This window comes from Lithobates pipiens, unplaced genomic scaffold (assembly GCF_037356315.1).
Source record: "Lithobates pipiens isolate NorthernLeopardFrog02 unplaced genomic scaffold, aLitPip1_a1.2 Scaffold_23, whole genome shotgun sequence".
In the NCBI taxonomy this organism is placed as follows: domain Eukaryota; kingdom Metazoa; phylum Chordata; class Amphibia; order Anura; family Ranidae; genus Lithobates; species Lithobates pipiens.
Genome location: NW_027507785.1, coordinates 47624406 through 47643382, shown reverse-complemented (window position 1 = coordinate 47643382; position 18977 = coordinate 47624406). Strand labels below are relative to the sequence as shown.

Genomic DNA, 18977 nt, shown 5'->3' with positions numbered 1-18977 from the left:
TGATTGGTTTCTAGGCAGAGCTGCACCAGAGTTTGCACTCTCCAGTTTTAGTAAATCAACCCCCAATGTCTTTACACAGGGAAAGGTCAGTACAGATCTGCAGTTGTGTCCTTGATTGGGGGGGGGGGGGGGGGCATATAACCCCATGTGCATGGCTGTCCCATGGAAGAGTAATGTTTGTAATATCAACAGAAATGCAATAAGTTTCTTCAATGGAGACATGCCCTGACAAGGGAGGTGCCCTGGGGCCACCCATCAAATGCCCCTTTTATTCCCCACCAGTCCCTGTACAGAGGTGGGAGAACATAAAGGACCATCTGCAATGTAAACGCCTCATTTATCAAAGTGTCTGATAGAAAAAACGCAACCGTCCATCGGCTCTGGGGCACTGCATCCGACACAGATAGACGAGTCCCAATAAACAATGACTCAATAATGCCCCCTATAGATCCTATACAGACCCTTTTGTCAGTCGTACTCTGTGTCCATTGTACAAGTATTGAGACACATTGGAGATGGACAGACTAGACACGTCCCTCCTGTCTGGATACTAAACCCCCCCCCGCTGTAGCAATATCCATACATGGATAGAAAATTGTTCAACAGATCTTTATCAAAAATAAAAGTTTTTTCGAACAACTGTGTGTTAATGCTATTATTGTATCAAATTGTTTTCCACATATTATCAATTGTCAACGACATAAATGGTGCATATTTTGTCGATCGATGCACATGCGCCCTTTTTTTTAAAACTATTTACGAACAATTTCCCTGCTAAATGTTTAGGAAATCACTCGATTATGCAACAAAATTCCAACTTGACGGATCTTTCTTTTGGCAGAAAATTTTGCATTTCGAGAATCAAAATGCGCCCCACTACCGTTTATAAAGTTTAACAATCAAGCTTATTGAATTCTATTTTCCCCCCCCAACGCATTTTCTATCCCATGTATGGCCAGCATTACTGGTGGTCTAATGTAGATCAGATCATTTAAGGCACCGCTGACTGTGACTGCTAGTCTGTAAATTGGTAAATCTTGTATATTTCCAGGCAAGCAATTAAAAAAAAAAAAACTGGATAACACTCCACGAGCCGCAAGCTCTTCTACCTGTGTCACCTCTGGTCTGTGCCTATTGCTCCAATCCCTATGCCTATCATCACAACACGTGACTTCATCAAACTCCATCATTCACCCTGATGAAGTCACGTGGTGTGACGATACGTGCCAGGATTGGAGCAATAGGCACAGACCAGAGGTGACGCAGTTGGATGAGCTCGTGGAGTGTTATCCGATCGTTTTTTTCAAATGTTTGTATTATATTACATTTCAACATGATGGATCTTTCTTTTGGCATAAAATGTTGCATTTCGAGAATCAAAATGCGTCCACTACCATTTCTAAAGTTGAACAATCGAGCTTATTGAATGCTATTTTCCCCAACGCATTTTCTATCCCATGTATGGCCAGATTTACTGGTGGTCTAAAGTAGATCAGATCATCTAAGGCACCGCTGACTCTGACTGCTAGTCTGTAAATTGGTAAATCTTGTATATTTCCAGGCAAGCAATTAAAAAAAACGATGGGATAACACTCCACGAGCCGCAAAGCTCGTCTACCTCTGTCACCTCTGGTCTGTGCCTATTGCTCCAATCCTGACTTGTATCGTCACACCACCTGACTTCATCATTCACCCCCTGATGAAGTTACGTGGTGTGATGATACGCGTCAGGATTGGAGCAATAGGCACAGACCAGAGGTGACACAGTTGGACGAGCTTGCGGCTCGTGGAGTGTTATCCGATCGTTTTTTTTCAAATGTTTGTATTATATTACAACATTTCAACATGGCAGATCTTTCTTTTGGCATAAAATGTTGCATTTCGAGAATCAAAATGCATCCACTACCATTTCTAAAGTTGACCAATCGAGCTTATTGAATGCTATTTTCCCCATCGCATTTTCTATCCCATGTATGGCCAGATTTACTGGTGGTCTAAAGTAGATCAGATCATCTAACGCACCGCTGTCTCTGACTACTAGTCTGTAAATTGGTAAATCTTGTATATTTCCAGGCAAGCGATTAAAAAAAAAAAAAAAAAACTGGATAACACTCCACGAGCCGCAAGCAATTCTACCTGTGTCACCTCTGGTCTGTGCCTATTGCTCCAATCCCGACGCCTATCATCACACCACGTGACTTCATCAGACTTCATCATTCACCCCCTGATGAAGTCACGTGGTGTGACGATATGTGTTAGGATTGGAGCAATAGGCACAGACCAGAGGTGACGCTTTTGGACAAGCTCGCGGCTCGTGGAGTGTTATCCGATCATTTTTTTTTTTCAAATGTAAGTGTTTGTATTATATTACAACATTCCAACATGACGGATCTTTCTTTTGGCATAAAATTTTGCATTTCGAGAATCAAAATGCGCCCCACTACCGCTTATAAAGTCGAACGATCGGGCTTATTGAACGCTATTTTCCTAATGCATTTTCTATCCCATGTTTGGCCAGCTTTGTTGGTGGTCTAAAGTAGTTTAGATCTTCTAAGGCACTGCTTACTCTGACTGCTAGGCTGTAAATTGGTAAATCTTGTATATTTCCAGGCAAGCGATTGTCTTCCAGAATCTTCCAACTTATCAAACTTGATTAACAGGATAATCGTAAAACTCGCTGTACAAGCCGCCAATGGGGTGGAAAACGTTGGCCATTTCCCAAATATTTTCAACTGAGCATACATAAAAATAAAGCAGTTTATTTAATAGATGATTTATAGATAGATCAATAGGTGCCTGTCCATTCATAAAAAAGTAACAATAGTGATATAATAAATCCAAAGGAAATGAAGAATAGACGTTGGAGGAAGCACCCCAAACCTGGGTGATCGGTAATAAACTGTATTTGGCAGTCCCAACTAAACTAGTATAACAATGCAGAACAATTCATAAAACGGTGTCCAAAGTGAATAATAAGTGATGATTCCCTTCATCGTGGATGGGGCAATGAAAGCGGCCGGGGTCTAGCCAATCCAAGCTGTGGGGGCCCCTGGATGTGCACTAGCCCCTCACCTTACTAACACTCCACGAGCCGCGAGCTCATCTACCTGCGTCACTTCTGGTCTGTGCCTGTTGCTCCAATCCTGACACGTATCGTCACACCACGTGACTTCATCATTCACCCCCTTGTGCCTATTGCTCCAATCCCACCGCGTATTGTCACACCATGTGACTTCATCAGACTTTATCATTCACCCCCTCGTGCCTATTGCTTCCATCCCGACGTGTATCGTCACACCACGTGACTTCATCAGACTTCATCATTCACCCCCTCGTGCCTATTGCTTCCATCCCGACGTGTATCGTCACACCACGTGACTTCATCAGACTTCATCATTCACCCCCTCGTGCCTATTGCTTCCATCCCGACGTGTATCATCACACCACGTGACTTCATCAGACTTCATCATTCACCCCCTCGTGCCTATTGCTTCCATCCCGACGTGTATCGTCACACCACGTGACTTCATCAGACTTCATCATTCACCCCCTCGTGCCTATTGCTTCCATCCCGACGTGTATCGTCACACCACGTGACTTCATCAGACTTCATCATTCACCCCCTCGTGCCTATTGCTTCCATCCCGACGTGTATCGTCACACCACGTGACTTCATCAGACTTCATCATTCAGATCCTCGTGCCTATTGCTTCCATCCCGACGTGTATCGTCACACCACGTGACTTCATCAGACTTCATCATTCACCCCCTCGTGCCTATTGCTTCCATCCCGATGTGTATCGTCACACCACGTGACTTCATCAGACTTCATCATTCACCCCCTTGTGCCTATTGCTCCAATCCCACCGCGTATTGTCACACCATGTGACTTCATCATTCACTCCCTGGTGCCTATTGCTTCAATCCCGCCGCATATCGTCACACCACGTGACTTCATCAGACTTCATAATTCACCCCCTGGGGCCTATTGCTTCCATCCCGACGCGTATCGTCACACCACGTGACTTCATCAGACTTCATAATTCACCCCCTTGTGCCTATTGGTCCAATCTCGCCGCGTATCGTCACACCATGTGACTTCATCATTCACCCCCTGGTGCCTGTTGCTCCAATCCTGCCGCATAATCGTCACACCACGTGACTTCATCAAACTTCATCATTCACCCCCTGGTGCCTATTGCTTCAATCCCGACACGTATCGTCACACCACGTGACTTCATCATTCACCCCCCCTCGTGCCTATTGCTCCAATCCCACCACGTATCGTCACACCATGTGACTTCATCATTCACCCCCTGGTGCCTATTGCTCCGATCCCGCCGCATGTCCTCACACCATGTGACTTCATCATTCACCCCCTGGTGCCTATTGCTCCAATCCCGACGCGTATCGTCACACCACGTGACTTCATCAGGGGGTGAATGATGAAGTCTGATGAAGTCACATGGTGTGATGATACGCGTCAGGATTGGAGCAATAGTCACAGACCAGAGGTGGCGCAGGTAGACGAGCTTGCGGCTCGTGGAGTGTTTTCTTTTTTTTTTTTCAAATGTGAGTGTTTTGTATTATAATATTTTAATAAACGCTAGTCAATACGGTATTATGCTATCTGGGATCTTGCTTTCATCCATACTATCCCGAGTGTTCCAAACTTGAAAGGAGGCGGTACCCACCCTGAGCTATATCGGAGTACCGGAGAGGTGATAAAGAGGCACCGGTGTGGTTACCATTAGAGAGACTCTTTGAAGACCCCCTTGGGTTTTTTTGTTTTTTTTCCAAGCATCAGATTCAAGTTATGCCGTAACCTTATAGCAGTAATGTGAGGGGCTAGTGCACATCCAGGGGCCCCCACAGCTTGGATTGGCTAGACCTCGGCCGCTTTCATTGCCCCATCCACGGGGAAGGCAATCATCACTCATTATTCACTTTGGACACCATTTTATGAAATTTTCTGCATTGTTATACTAGTTCATTTGGGACTGCTAAATACAGTTTATTAGCGATCACCCAGGTTTGGGGTGCTTCCTCCAACGTCTATTCTTCATTTCCTTTGGATTTATTATATCACTATTGTTACTTTTTTATGAATGCACAGGCACTGTTTTGCACTTTAGCCTTATCATGTGTCACTGTTTTTTGGGATGATATTTCAGATTCATCTGCACAGGCACTTATATCATAGACTATACTGTGTTTTTTATCAGCTTTTTTTTCTATTAATACTTTATTTGTATTGTTGCACTTTTTATGTATTCTCAGAGCTTGATAGATGATTTATAGATAAAGTGCTGCGTAAACTGCTGGCACTATATAAATCCTGCATAATAATAATAGATGATAGATTTATAGATAGATAGATTTATAGATAGATTTATAGATAGATCGGTAGATGGGATACGATTGAAAAACTGGAGACTGTATCTATTTGGTCCCATTGACATGTACAGTGGAGGGTGTGCTGTATTATAATGGACGGCACTCGGTTCTCCTCTTTTCCTTTTGTTTGGCCGATTTGTGCTGCAGCCAGTCCGGCATTTTACATGTAAATGAGTCAAAAGAAAAGCCTGGCCCGGGGCAAATTCAGGAGAGGCTCATCCACCAATTAATGGCCCCCCCATCAAGCTCTCTGATTACTGGAAAATCTGCCTCCCCGGGGTCATTACAGTACAAATTACACTTCATTCATCTCCTGTGCCCCCCCCCCCCCTGCCCATTACACTCCAGACTTAGGGCGTCCCTGCACCCACATTATACCACATTTAGGGGGTCCCCCAATCACATACTTGCACCCCCATTGCAGCCCATACTCTGCAGGCCCATGAGCCCCCTATTACAGCATAGACTCGGGGGGGGGGGTCTTTATGCCCCCCCATTACACCACAAACTCCCTGTGAACCTCATTACACCTCAGGCTCAGAGAATTCCTGCCCCTCTAAGACTTAGGATGTCCCTGTGCCCCTCTTAAAACCCTGGATCTGGGAGGTCCTTAACCCCCCCCCCCCACTATACACCAGATTTAGGAGGTCCTTTTAGTATTTGTTTCATACTAGATTCAGGGGGTCCTTTTGCAGCCCAGTCTTGGGAGATCCTTGTGTGCCTCATTCTGCCCCTAACTGGTGCACTCTGCTCTCATTAGATTTGGGGGGGCCTCTGTGCCCCCAATTACACCCAAACCTCAGGGAATCTCTGCAAATCCTATTACAGCCAAGGCTCAGGTGGTCACCATGTGCCCTATTACACCCCAGATTCAGGGAGTCCCTTTACACCCTGAGTCTCAAGCCCTGAACTCTGGGGGGCTATGTGCAGCTCAGACTCAGGGGGTCCCTGTCATTCCAATACACTATAGACTCAGGATCCATTTGCTTCCCATTACACCCCAGACTCAGAGGATCCCTGTACCCCCCCACTATACACCAGAATCAGGGAGTCCCTGCACCCTCCATTACACGCCAGACTCAGGGGGTTCATGTGCACCACCATTAAATCCTCCCACTCATTTGGTCCCAGGTCCATCCATTACACCCCAGGCTTAGGGGGTCTGCAGGCACTCTTTTACACCCTAGGTTCAGGAGGTTCCTGTGCGCCCCATTACACCCTAGACAAGGAGGATCCCTGGTCCCTCTATTATTTCCAAGAATTAGGAGATCCCTGTGCCACCATTACATCCTAGACTCAGGGAGTCCCTGTTCCTTCCATTACACCCCAAATTCAGAGGATCCCTGTGCACCCCATTACACCACAGACTTAGAGGATCCCTGTGCACCCCATTACACCTCAGATTCAGAAGATCCCAGTGCACCCCATTACACCCCAGACTCAGAGGATCCCAGTGCACCCCATTACACCCCAGACTCAGAGGATCCCTGTGCACCCCATTACACCCCAGACTCAGAGGATCCCTGTGCACCCCATTACACCCTAGACACAGAGGATACCTGTGCACCCCATTACACCCTAGACTCAGGATCCCTGTGCACCCCATTACACCCCAGGTTCAGAGGATCCCTGTGCACCCCATTACACCCCAGATTCAGAGGATCCATGTGCACCCCATTACACCCTAGACACAGAGGATCCCTGTGCACCCCATTACACCCTAGACACAGAGGATACCTGTGCACCCCATTACACCCTAGACTCAGGATCCCTGTGCACCCCATTACACCCCAGACTCAGAGGATCCCTGTGCACCCCATTACACCCTAGACACAGGGGATCCCTGTGCACCCCATTACACCCTAGACACAGAGGATACCTGTGCACCCCTTTACACCCTAGACTCAGGATCCCTATGCACCCCATTACACCCCAGGTTCAGAGGATCCATGTGCACCCCATTACACCCCAGACTAAGAAGATCCCTGTGCACCCCATTACACCCCAGACTTAGTGGCTCCTTGTGCACCCAATTCAGAGGACCTCTGTGCATCTCATTACACCCCAGATTTAGCTGCTCCCTGGGCACCCAATTAAATCCCAGATTCAGAGGATCCTGTGCACCCAATTAAATCCCAGATTCAGAGGATCCTGTGCACCCCATTACACCCCAGATTCAGAGGATCCTGTGCACCCCATTACACCCTCAACATTATATGTCCAGTCCATCTCCAGTCATCTCCATCCCCAACTTGGATTTGGCCATGGTCAGACTCCTCGCTGCGCGAATCCCTTCACCCAAAAACAAATCTACAATGTATCAGACTGGAAATAGTTTTTGCCTTTTTACTTAGGAAAGTCTGTGCAGAGAGCCCAAATCCTGGGGGTGGGAGTGCTCCTCTCTGATTGGATGCTGCCCAGGCAGCAGGGCTGAGGGGAGGGGCCAGGCTCAGTCTAAAGGCAAATTTGAGATGTGAAAGCAGCAGAGAAGAGAAAGGCAGAGAACCCTCTGCATCCCTCCAGAGCCCCTTCCTTCCATCCTTCCACCCTGCAAGAGCCCCTTCCTTCCATCCTTCAAGAGCCTGTCCTGTAGTGTGCGGAGACCCCTCCGGGCTCCATCATTCAGCTGGTAAGTTTATGTTCTACAAAGGACTAATGTTCTGTATTTAGCATTATGGAATGCTTCTTTAAAAGGAGGAAAATATTCTGCATAGAGGCTGTGCTGAGACTTGTAGTTCCTCCAAACAAGGATGTGTCCTATAAAGTGTGCAGCGACCCCCATCCAATATAGAGAGGCAGCCTGTGCCCTGTGGACCAGAGCTGTGTCCTGTGTCACTGCCATCCCCTGCATGAGAAACTACCTCTCTGGATTAGGATTTGTCTCTCCTTGGTCTCTCTGTTTTGGGATTCGACTCTCCTCCTGTCTTTTTTATATATATATTGGGACTTGTATCTTCTTGGTTTCTCTCTATAAGAATTTGTCTCTCTTTGGTCTCCTTGTATTGAGATTTGTCTCTCTCTATAGGGATCTGTCTCTTTTTATATTGGGATCTGTCTCTTTTTATATTGGGATCTGTCTCTGTGCATAGGGATCTGTCTCTTTATATTACGATCTGTCTCTGTGCATGGGGATCTGTCTCTGTGTATAGGGATCTGTCTCTGTGTATAGGGATCTGTCTCTGTGTATAGGGATCTGTCTCTCTATATTACGATCTGTCTCTGTCCATAGGGATCTGTCTCTCTATATTATGATCTGTCTCTGTGTATAGGGATCTGCCTCTTTTTATATAGGGATCTGTCTCTCTATATTACAATCTGTCTCTGTGCATAGGGATCTGCCTCTTTTTATATAGGGATCTGCCTCTCTGTGCATAGGGATCTGTCTCTGTGCATAGGGATCTGTCTCTGTGCATAGGGATCTGTCTCTGTGCATAGGGATCTGTCTCTCTGCATAGGGATCTGTCTCTCTGCATAGGGATCCGTCTCTCTGCATAGGGATCTGTCTCTCTGCATAGGGATCCGTCTCTCTGCATAGGGATCCGTCTCTGTGTATAGGGATCAGTCTCTCTATATTACGATCTGTCTCTGTGCATTGGAGGTGGTGCAGTGGCGGCTGGGACTGTCTAGTTGAGGATTATCTCTGTGCCTCTTCATGTTGGGACAGGCCGGATCTGCAGGAATGTTTTGTGTGAGGAAATGTTATGATGGGGGACGGGATGTCGGGTTCAGCAGGAGGGGGACAGATGGGGTATTGCAGAGTTAAGTGGCTGCAGCAAGTCCCTTTAGTTGATGGGGCGCTGTCAGAGTTGGTGGGGGGGGGGGGGGTCAGCCATGGAAGGTCGGGGCTCTGGGTCAGACTTATGATCTGTTTAGTCATTAGAAGATTGTTGTGAATCATTTAGGTTATTTTTTTTTTTTATATATATATTCAAACCCAATAACCAGACTTACGTCTGCTCTGACAATAGGGAACTGGAGGGAAATTTCCAGCATGGCCGTCACCTGACCAGGTTTCCCCTCCTCGTCACATTGGTCAGATTGGAAACTTTTAGTGGAAGTCCCTGAGTGCAATTTTCATTTCATTTTCTCCTTCAGTCCGGTTGCCCGGGTGCGTCTGTTTGTCTCTCCAATCATTGTGCGGAACCCCCAACATCTGCAGGCAGGGCCAGGAAAAGGGGTGGGCAGGAGGGGCAGCTGCCCTGGGCACAGTGGAGAAAGCCCACATGGAGGAGAAAAATATTTCCAATATATTTAGAAAACATAAATATGTATGTGATATACATTTGCAATATTGTAAATACATGTGACATATATCTTCTTCTTTTTTTTGTTTTCTAAATATATTACAAATATATTTCTCTGCCATGTGGGAGGGGGGCAGAGAGTGGACACGGGGCAGTAAACCCGTATGAAGGCATGCATCAACAGTTGGGGAGTGGCGCCATTGTGCATCCATGCCCTGTCCCGGGACTGTCTGCAGGAACCCTTCCAGATCCCTGGCTTGGCCCAGGAGCTTGCCATCTATTGCACCCACATGCTGGTGGTGGAGTGCTAGATTGTATTGTTCACATTTCTGGAGGTGGCTCTCTGTCGGCCGGGGCAGTCGGTAGAATATTAGGATGAAAGGGCAACAAAAAGTTGGGTAAGTCCAGTAAGAATTTTATTTCGTCACACGAAATTGAAAAGCCAACATGTTTCGGGGGGCTTAAAACTCCCCCCCACCCACCTTCCTAGGGGGGTCCTAAAATAATCCAGGCTGGCAATCTGATAATTTGGGATCCCTGATGAAGAGGTCACTGAAACGCATCGGTTTTTCCAATTTTGTGTCATGATATAAAAATCATATATTGGACTTGCTCAAACTTTTTTGCCACTTTTCATCCTTTAAAATGCCACTTTTCATCCTTTAAAAATCCACACGCAGCCTGGCACTGAGTCACCGGCAGTGGCAGGAACTCGGGTGAGTCCTGTACAGGGGGCAGGAAATGGCAGATGACATGACAGAGATGTGAGTAAGAGAAATAATTCCCCCCCCGGGGACGAGAGTCACTCAGAGTATTACAAATATAAACCACATGTGAGATTAAGAATACCAATGTACAAACAGGATGGCAAAACGCCAAATTCATGAACATGCATTGTTACTACACATCATAAGCATCAATGTTACTACAGATCATAAACATATTGCTACACGTCATGGGCATCACTGTTACTACACGTCATGGGCATCACTGTTACTACACGTCATGGGCATCACTGTTACTACACGTCATGGGCATCAATGTTACTACACGTCATGGGCATCACTGTTACTACACACCATGGGCATCACTGTTACTACACATCATGGGCTCCACTGTTACTACACATCATGGGCATCACTGTTACTACACATCATGGGCATCACTGTTACTACACATCATGGGCATCACTGTTACTACACGTCATGGGCATCACTGTTACTACACATCATGGGCATCACTGTTACTACACATCATGGGCATCATTGTTACTACACATCATGGGCATCATTGTTACTACACATCATGGGCATCATTGTTACTACACATCATGGGCATCATTGTTACTACAAGTCATGGGCATCAATGTTAGTACAGATCATAAACATTGTTACAAGTCATGGGCATCGTTGTTACTACAAGTCATGGGCATCGTTGTTACTACAAGTCATGGGCATCGTTGTTACTACAAGTCATGGGCATCGTTGTTACTACAAGTCATGGGCATCGTTGTTACTACAAGTCATGGGCATCAATGTTACTACAGATCATAAACATTGTTACAAGTCATGGGCATCGTTGTTACTACAAGTCATGGGCATCAATGTTACTACAGATCATAAACATATTGCTACACGTCATGGGCATCACTGTTACTACACGTCATGGGCATCAATCATTTTTACTACAAGTCATGGGCATCAATGTTAGTACAGATCATAAACATTGTTACAAGTCATGAGCATCGTTGCTACTACAAGTAATGAACATCAATGTTACTACAGATCATAAATGGGGGTTATTTACCAAGGCCCCATACACATAATTAGATTTTCTGCAGATTTTTGTCTCCAGATTTACCAAAACCATGTAGTTGCAAGGGCCTGACAGATTGCATACACATTGAAACTCTTATGCCGCATACACACGACCGGACGTTCCGGCAGACTAGGTCCGACGGTTTTGCCGACGGACTTTCCAAAGGAACGGAGTTGGCCACACACACGAACGGACTAAGTCTGTTAGTTTTGAATGTAATGACGTAAAACGGGACTAAACAAGGAAGTTCAATAGCCGGTAGCCAATAGCTGCCCTTGTGTCATATTTGGTCCGTCGGACCAGCAAACAGATGGACAGTTTTCCCGATTTTAGTCCATTGGAATTGAGTCCCTCATATAGATTTGAAACATGTTCTATTTCTAGGTCCATCTGATTTATTATTTTTTTGATTTTTTTTAAATGATTGGACTAGCCCACACACAATCGGATTGTCCCACGGACTAATCCCTTCGGACCTAGTCTGCCGGAAATTCCGACCGTGCGTACGCGGCATTAAGGTTTGACCTCATATTATATGTTTTTTTTGTAATCTGGGGATTGCAAAATTGCAGCTCTGCAAACCAATCGGCTTCCAGGTTTTGTTGTCAAAACTTCATTGAATAGCTAAAGTTAGAAGCTGATTGGCTACCATGCACAGCTGCACCAGATTCTGAGCGCTCCAGTTATAGTAAATCCCCCCCATTGTTACTACAAGTCATGGACATCAATGTTACTACATGTCATGAACATACATCCTTACTACAAGTCATGAACATACATTGTTACTACAAGTCATGAACATACATTGTTACTACAAGTCATGAACATACATTGTTACTACAAGTCATGAACATACATTGTTACTACAAGTCATGAACATACATTGTTACTACAAGTCATGAACATACATTGTTACTACAAGTCATGAACATACATTGTTACTACAAGTCATGAACATACATTGTTACTACAAGTCATGAACATACATTGTTACTACAAGTCATGAACATACATTGTTACTACAAGTCATGAACATACATTGTTACTACAAGTCATGAACATACATTGTTACTACAAGTCATGAACATACATTGTTACTACAAGTCATGAACATACATCGTTACTACAAGTCATGAACATACATCGTTACTACAAGTCATGAACATACATCGTTACTACAAGTCATGAACATACATCGTTACTACAAGTCATGAACATACATCGTTACTACAAGTCATGAACATACATCGTTACTACAAGTCATGAACATACATCGTTACTACAAGTCATGAACATACATCGTTACTACAAGTCATGAACATACATCGTTACTACAAGTCATGAACATACATCGTTACTACAAGTCATGAACATACATCCTTACTACAAGTCATGAACATACATCCTTACTACAAGTCATGAACATACATCCTTACTACAAGTCATGAACATACATCCTTACTACAAGTCATGAACATACATCCTTACTACAAGTCATGAACATACATCCTTACTACAAGTCATGAACATACATCCTTACTACAAGTCATGAACATACATCCTTACTACAAGTCATGAACATACATCCTTACTACAAGTCATGAACATACATCCTTACTACAAGTCATGAACATACATCCTTACTACAAGTCATGAACATACATCCTTACTACAAGTCATGAACATACATCCTTACTACAAGTCATGAACATACATCCTTACTACAAGTCATGAACATACATCCTTACTACAAGTCATGAACATACATCCTTACTACAAGTCATGAACATACATCCTTACTACAAGTCATGAACATACATCCTTACTACAAGTCATGGGCATCAATGTTACTACAAGTCATGAACATGCATCATTACTACAAGTCATGAACATGCATCATTACTACATTGATGAACACTTTGTTACCAGTGATCAGGCAGTTTTTTTTAAAATATGAAACCAAAATCAAGAACCCGGAGACATGACTTCAGACTAATAGAGGGAAGTTCAAAACTAAACTTAGAAAGAATTATTTTACTGAAAGAGTAGATGATGATGATGATGCTTGGAATAAAACTTCCAGCAGAGGTAGTGAGACCGTCAACAGTAAATGGCTTCAGACATGCTTGGGATAAACACAGATCTATCGTCAGACAACAAAGTTAACAAAAAAAACCTAAAACAATAAATAAACAAACAAAAACAAAACACTCAATGGACTACTGCAGTCTTTTTCTGCCATCTCTTCTCTGTTTCTATGGTATAGGTCAGATGTTCCATGTGATATGATGTAAATCTTGCACAGAGTTGACAGCGGGGTGGGCGGGCGTCGGCGGTAAATCGCCGCTTTTTTTAGCGGCGCTTTACTGACGTTTTAGCAGCGCTTTTCGGTCGCTAGCGGGTGCTTTTACCCTGCTATCGGCTGAAAAAGAGGTTAAAACCGCTTTGCCGGCGGTTTGGTGGCGCTGCCCCATTGATTTGAATGGGCAGGGGCACTTTAGGAGCGATGTATACCCGCTCCTACAGCGCTGCAAACATGCTGCTTGCAGGACTTTTTTTGTTACCGTCCTGCCAGCGCACCGCTCCAGTGTGAAGGTCCTCGGGGGGGGGGGGGGGCTTTCACACTGGAGGGACAGGAGAGGCTCCTTACAGGCGTTATTTTTAGCGATGTATCGCTTCTAAAGCGCCTCAGTGTGAAAAGCAGCCTTATAAATCAAAGTGTTGCTCATACCGAATGCAACAAATGTTCTCCTTGTATCACATGGACCCGAAGGTTTCTAAGATTTACTATGAACGCCTAATATCACACGGGTCAAGGTACCAATGTTTCAGGACCTCACAGGGTCCCCTCGGCGGTCATTGAGTTTCCCCGAGGATGAGGAACCTGCGAGGTGCCAAAACCTTGGCCTCCTGACCTACAGTATGTGACTTTACACGCTCATACTAAATCCTGGAAACACATTCTTGGAGTGCTGCAGACCTCCGACCCTACATACACACAGGGCTCCGTCGCTTATCAGTGCAATTTATACATAGGAAGCAGCCATGACAGGAGTGAGCCTAGTCTCAGACTGGGCATTGTACAATCAAGTTGCATGCAGGTGTGCCAATTACATGTGATCAAATTGCATGTAGGTGCAATGATGCGTGCGATCGAGTTGCATGTAGGCGCAGGGATGCATGTGATCAAGTTGCATGTAGGTGCAATGATGCGTGCGATCGAGTTGCATGTAGGTGCATGGATGTGTGTGATCAAGTTGCATGTAGGCTCACGGATGCGTGTGATCAATTTGCATGTAGGCGCACGGATGCGTGTGATCAAGTTGCATGTAGGTGCAATGATGCGTGCGATCGAGTTGCATGTAGGCGCACGGATGCGTGTGATCAAGTTGCATGTAGGCGCACGGATGCGTGTGATCAAGTTGCATGTAGGCGCACGGATGCGTGTGATCAAGTTGCATGTAGGAGCAGGGAATGCGTGTGATCAGTTTGCATGTAAGTGCACCGATGCATGTGATCAAGTTGCATGTAGGCACATGGATGCGTGTGATCAAGTTGCATGTAGGCGCACTGATGCGTGTGATCAAGTTGCATGTAAGTGCACTGATGCATGTGATCAAGTTGCATGTAGACGCACGGATGAATGCGATCACATGCATCCGTGCGCCTACATGCAACTTGATCACACGCATCAGTGCGCCTACATTCAACTTGATAAAGTTGCATGTAGGCGCACTGATGTGTGTGATCAAGTTGCATGTAAGTGCACCGATGCGTGTGATCAGTTTGCATGAAGGGGAGCTGATGCATCTGATCAGGTTGCAGATAGGCGCACAGATGCCTGTGATCTAGTTGCATGTAGTCACTCTGAGTCCCACAATTTAAGTTGCATGTAGGTGCACCAAGGCATGTGATCGGGTTGCATGTAGGTGCCCTTCAGGACCACTATTAAGATGCACACAGAGGCCCACAGTCAGTCTCCATGTGGGCATACCAAGGCATGTGATCGGGTTGCATGCAGGCGCAGTATAGTTCAGGCCCCGCAGTCTGCAGGCTCAGAACAAAGCCCAGCACACACACAGATGTTTAGCAGATGGGGAGAGAAATGTGCAGCCAGCAGCCAAAGCAAACAGAGGAAGGGGAGGGAGGCGGCAGGCAGAGGGTTAATCGGCTCTAGGTGTCCGTGTAGCCTCAGGCGGTGAGCAGGCTCGTGCCTGTCCCCTCTGTGTGTACAGGAGGAGGGGGGGGAGTTGGATGTGGAATATGAATGAGTCTACCCTCTTTTCTTTGGCTTTTGCCTGGGGGTATGTATTCCTCACCCCGTGCCCCCTCCCAGTGCTGTCGGGCGTGTGCCAAGGATTTGGGGCGTGCAGCTAGCCCCCCCCCCCTCACCCACTGCCTGAACCAGCTCCTTCATGTCGTGTTCCAGCTCGTCTACCACCTTGAACGAAACCGCGCGAAGCGTAGGCGTGTGGGATGGTAATGCAGCACATGATGTGGAAAGGGAATATTCTGACACCCATAATGTATAGATTCATTGTCTGCGTGTGCGTGTGTCCTCATCATACCAATTTTTGAATTCTCACGTCTTTTCATTTCTCTTTCTTGCAGTGTATGAAGGAATCCGCTTCTGCCGCACACATGGAGTGCATGTTCCGCGTCCTGCATGACCTGAAACGCTCCGCTCCTCCCGCCGCCGCGGAGTCCGCGGCCCCTCCCACCCGCAGGCCGGTGAAACGCGACATCCGCTCCTCCCACCGCACCTCCGACCTGTCCGAGGCGGACTCCGCCTGCTGCGTGGATCTGCCCAACGACGTGTCGCCGGCGAGCTGCGCCCACCGCGGCCTGGAATGGGACTCTGGTTACTCGGAGGTGTCGGGGAGCTCCCTGCGAGGGGAGGAAGAGGAGGAGGAAGTCGAAGAGGAGGAACAGAGCCCGGCCCCTCCCGTGCTGCGCAGGCACAACCTGCCGCCGTGCGCGCGCTTGTCTTCGGGGGGATTGCTGCGCACCAGACAAGGGCGGGTGCGCCCCAAATCCACGTCGGATGTTTGCCTGGAACAGTGGGGGGGCATCGGAATGGGGGTGGGCTCCCAGGACTGGACGGGGTGCCTGCTGTCCCAGAGCCGCAGCCGCCAGCCTTTGGTCCTCGGGGACAATAGCTTCGCCGATCTGGTCAAGCAGTGGATGGACCTTCCGGAGAACGGCGAGGAGGAGGACCGGCAGACGCGTTGGCTGAATAAGCCCCACGGTTTCCTGGTCAACCTCTCCGGGAACGTAAAGAAACGCCTGGGCAACATGTCACGGACTCGCGGGCGGCCAGAGCAAGAGGCCGTGAAGCGCCTCTCCTGCCCTCAGCTGGGCTGCCGCCCGCTCTCGCCCTTCTACCACCAATCCCTCTCCAACATCGCAGAGGCCTCAACGGGACTGCTACATTGCCGCAGCCGGCAGCCGATCCTATGCAGCGACGGTTCCGGGTTCTTCTGAGCCGTACACGGACGCACGCACGCACTCTGTGTTATATACATGTGTATTTATATGTACAGCTTTTATATTTTATTGTATTTTTATAATTATTATTTTTTAAATTTTACAATAAACCGGCCTTTTTTTATTATCAAAGCGCCATGTGTGCACGTTGTACGCGGCGTCTCCTACATTTGGGTGACGTTGACAGAAGACGGCAGTGATCTAATTAATGAGGGTCCCAGCAGGAATGTTCATCCGCTGTCAGTACACAACCCCCCCCCCTCCCCCCCCTCCTCCTCCTCCATGTCCCTCTTGTCATGTAAATGTGGAGTTGGGCCGGAGACACGCTCCTACATATGCTGATGGTGCGCATGGGGCTCCCAGATGGTGTCTGCTGAGGACATTCGGCTCCGCTAATAAGCATTTCACAGGAGCTGCGTCTTCTCCGATATGTGATAATTGTGTGGCGTCACATCCTCGGGGGGTCCGCAGTCAGGGACGGAGGTATCGCCGCCATTGGAATAATTATTCCTCCAATTAGAAAAACAGTGAGCTGGGAAGACTTGCAGCGGGGTCATCCGTCAAGGCGGAAAGTTTGGAGGTCAAGGCTGGGATCTGCTGCCATGACGTATCCGTTATTGCTGGCGTTACCACAAAAGCGCAAATTGGTTTTAGTTTTTTTTTTTGGTGCGTTACTTTATTGCCATTCAAAATAATTGCTGCCTTAACTCAACGTGCATTAATGCGCCACAACAGTGTGTAACCAACCTGAGTCACCCCCTTATTGATGGACTTAGGACCCGTCCACACAGAACAATGACTTGTTCCAACTGTCCATCCAGAGCCTCTGGTTTATAGACCAGATACATCCTAAATATAGAGTTTTTTATCCAACTGTCCATCCAGAACCTCTGGTTTATAGACCGTATACATCCTAAATATAGAACCATTTATCCAACTGTCCATCCAGAGCCTCTGGTTTATAGACCAGATACATCCTAAATATAGAGATTTTTATCCAACTGTCCATCCAGAACCTCTGGTTTATAGACCAGATACATCCTAAATATAGAGTTTTTTATCCAACTGTCCATCCAGAACCTCTGGTTTATAGACCGTATACATCCTAAATATAGAACCATTTATCCAACTGTCCATCCAGAGCCTCTGGTTTATAGACCAGATACATCCTAAATATAGAGATTTTTATCCAACTGTCCATCCAGAACCTCTGGTTTATAGACCAGATACATCCTAAATATAGAGATTTTTATCCAACTGTCCATCCAGAGCCTCTGGTTTATAGACCAGATACATCCTAAATATAGAGATTTTTATCCAACTGTCCATCCAGAGCCTCTGGTTTATAAACCAGATACATCCTAAATATAGAGTTTTTTATCCAACTGTCCATCCAGAACCTCTGGTTTATAGACCGTATACATCCTAAATATAGAACCATTTATCCAACTGTCCATCCAGAGCCTCTGGTTTATAGACAGGATACATCCTAAATATAGAACCATTTATCCAACTGTCCATCCAGAGCCTCTGGTTTATAGACTGGAAACATCCCAAATATAGAACCATTTATCCAACTGTCCATCCAGAGCCTCTGGTTTATAGACCAGATACATCCTAAATATAGAGATTTTTATCCAACTGTCCATCCAGAACCTCTGGTTTATAGACCGGATACATCCTAAATATAGAACCATTTATCCAACTGTCCATCCAGAGCCTCTGGTTTATAGACCGGAAATATCTTAAATATAGAACCATTTATCCAACTGTGCATCCAGAGCTTCTGGTTTATAGACTGGAAACATCCTAAATATAGAACCATTTATCCAACTGTCCATCCAGAGCCTCTGGTTTATAGACCGGAAATATCCTAAATATAGAACCATTTATCCAACTGTCCATCCAGAGCCTCTGGTCTATAGACCGGATTCATCCTAATTACAGAACCATTTATTCAACTGTCCATCCAGAGCCTCTGGTTTATAGACCGGATACGTCCTAAATATAGAGCCATTTGTCCAACTGTTC

At 46.2% G+C, this 18977-nt stretch overlaps 2 protein-coding genes across 2 annotated transcripts in view; both read left to right on the top strand.

The window, feature by feature from the left end:
- The window catches only part of RNF123 (ring finger protein 123), a gene marked incomplete at its 5' end in the record, with an annotated part of 258140 nt that overhangs the window by 193423 nt on the left and 45740 nt on the right, over positions 1 to 18977 (top strand).
- Positions 7873 to 17078, top strand: INKA1 (inka box actin regulator 1). The gene is made up of 2 exons (XM_077451546.1): positions 7873 to 8026; positions 16071 to 17078. Exon 2 carries the CDS (start codon positions 16074 to 16076, stop codon positions 16941 to 16943), a length of 870 nt encoding a protein of 289 aa, XP_077307672.1. The 5' UTR covers positions 7873 to 8026; positions 16071 to 16073; the 3' UTR covers positions 16944 to 17078.

Excerpts from the sequence above, each read along its gene's own strand:
- INKA1 (XM_077451546.1), top strand. The coding sequence starts at position 16,074 with ATGAAGGAATCCGCTTCTGCCGCACACATGGAGTGCATGTTCCGCGTC.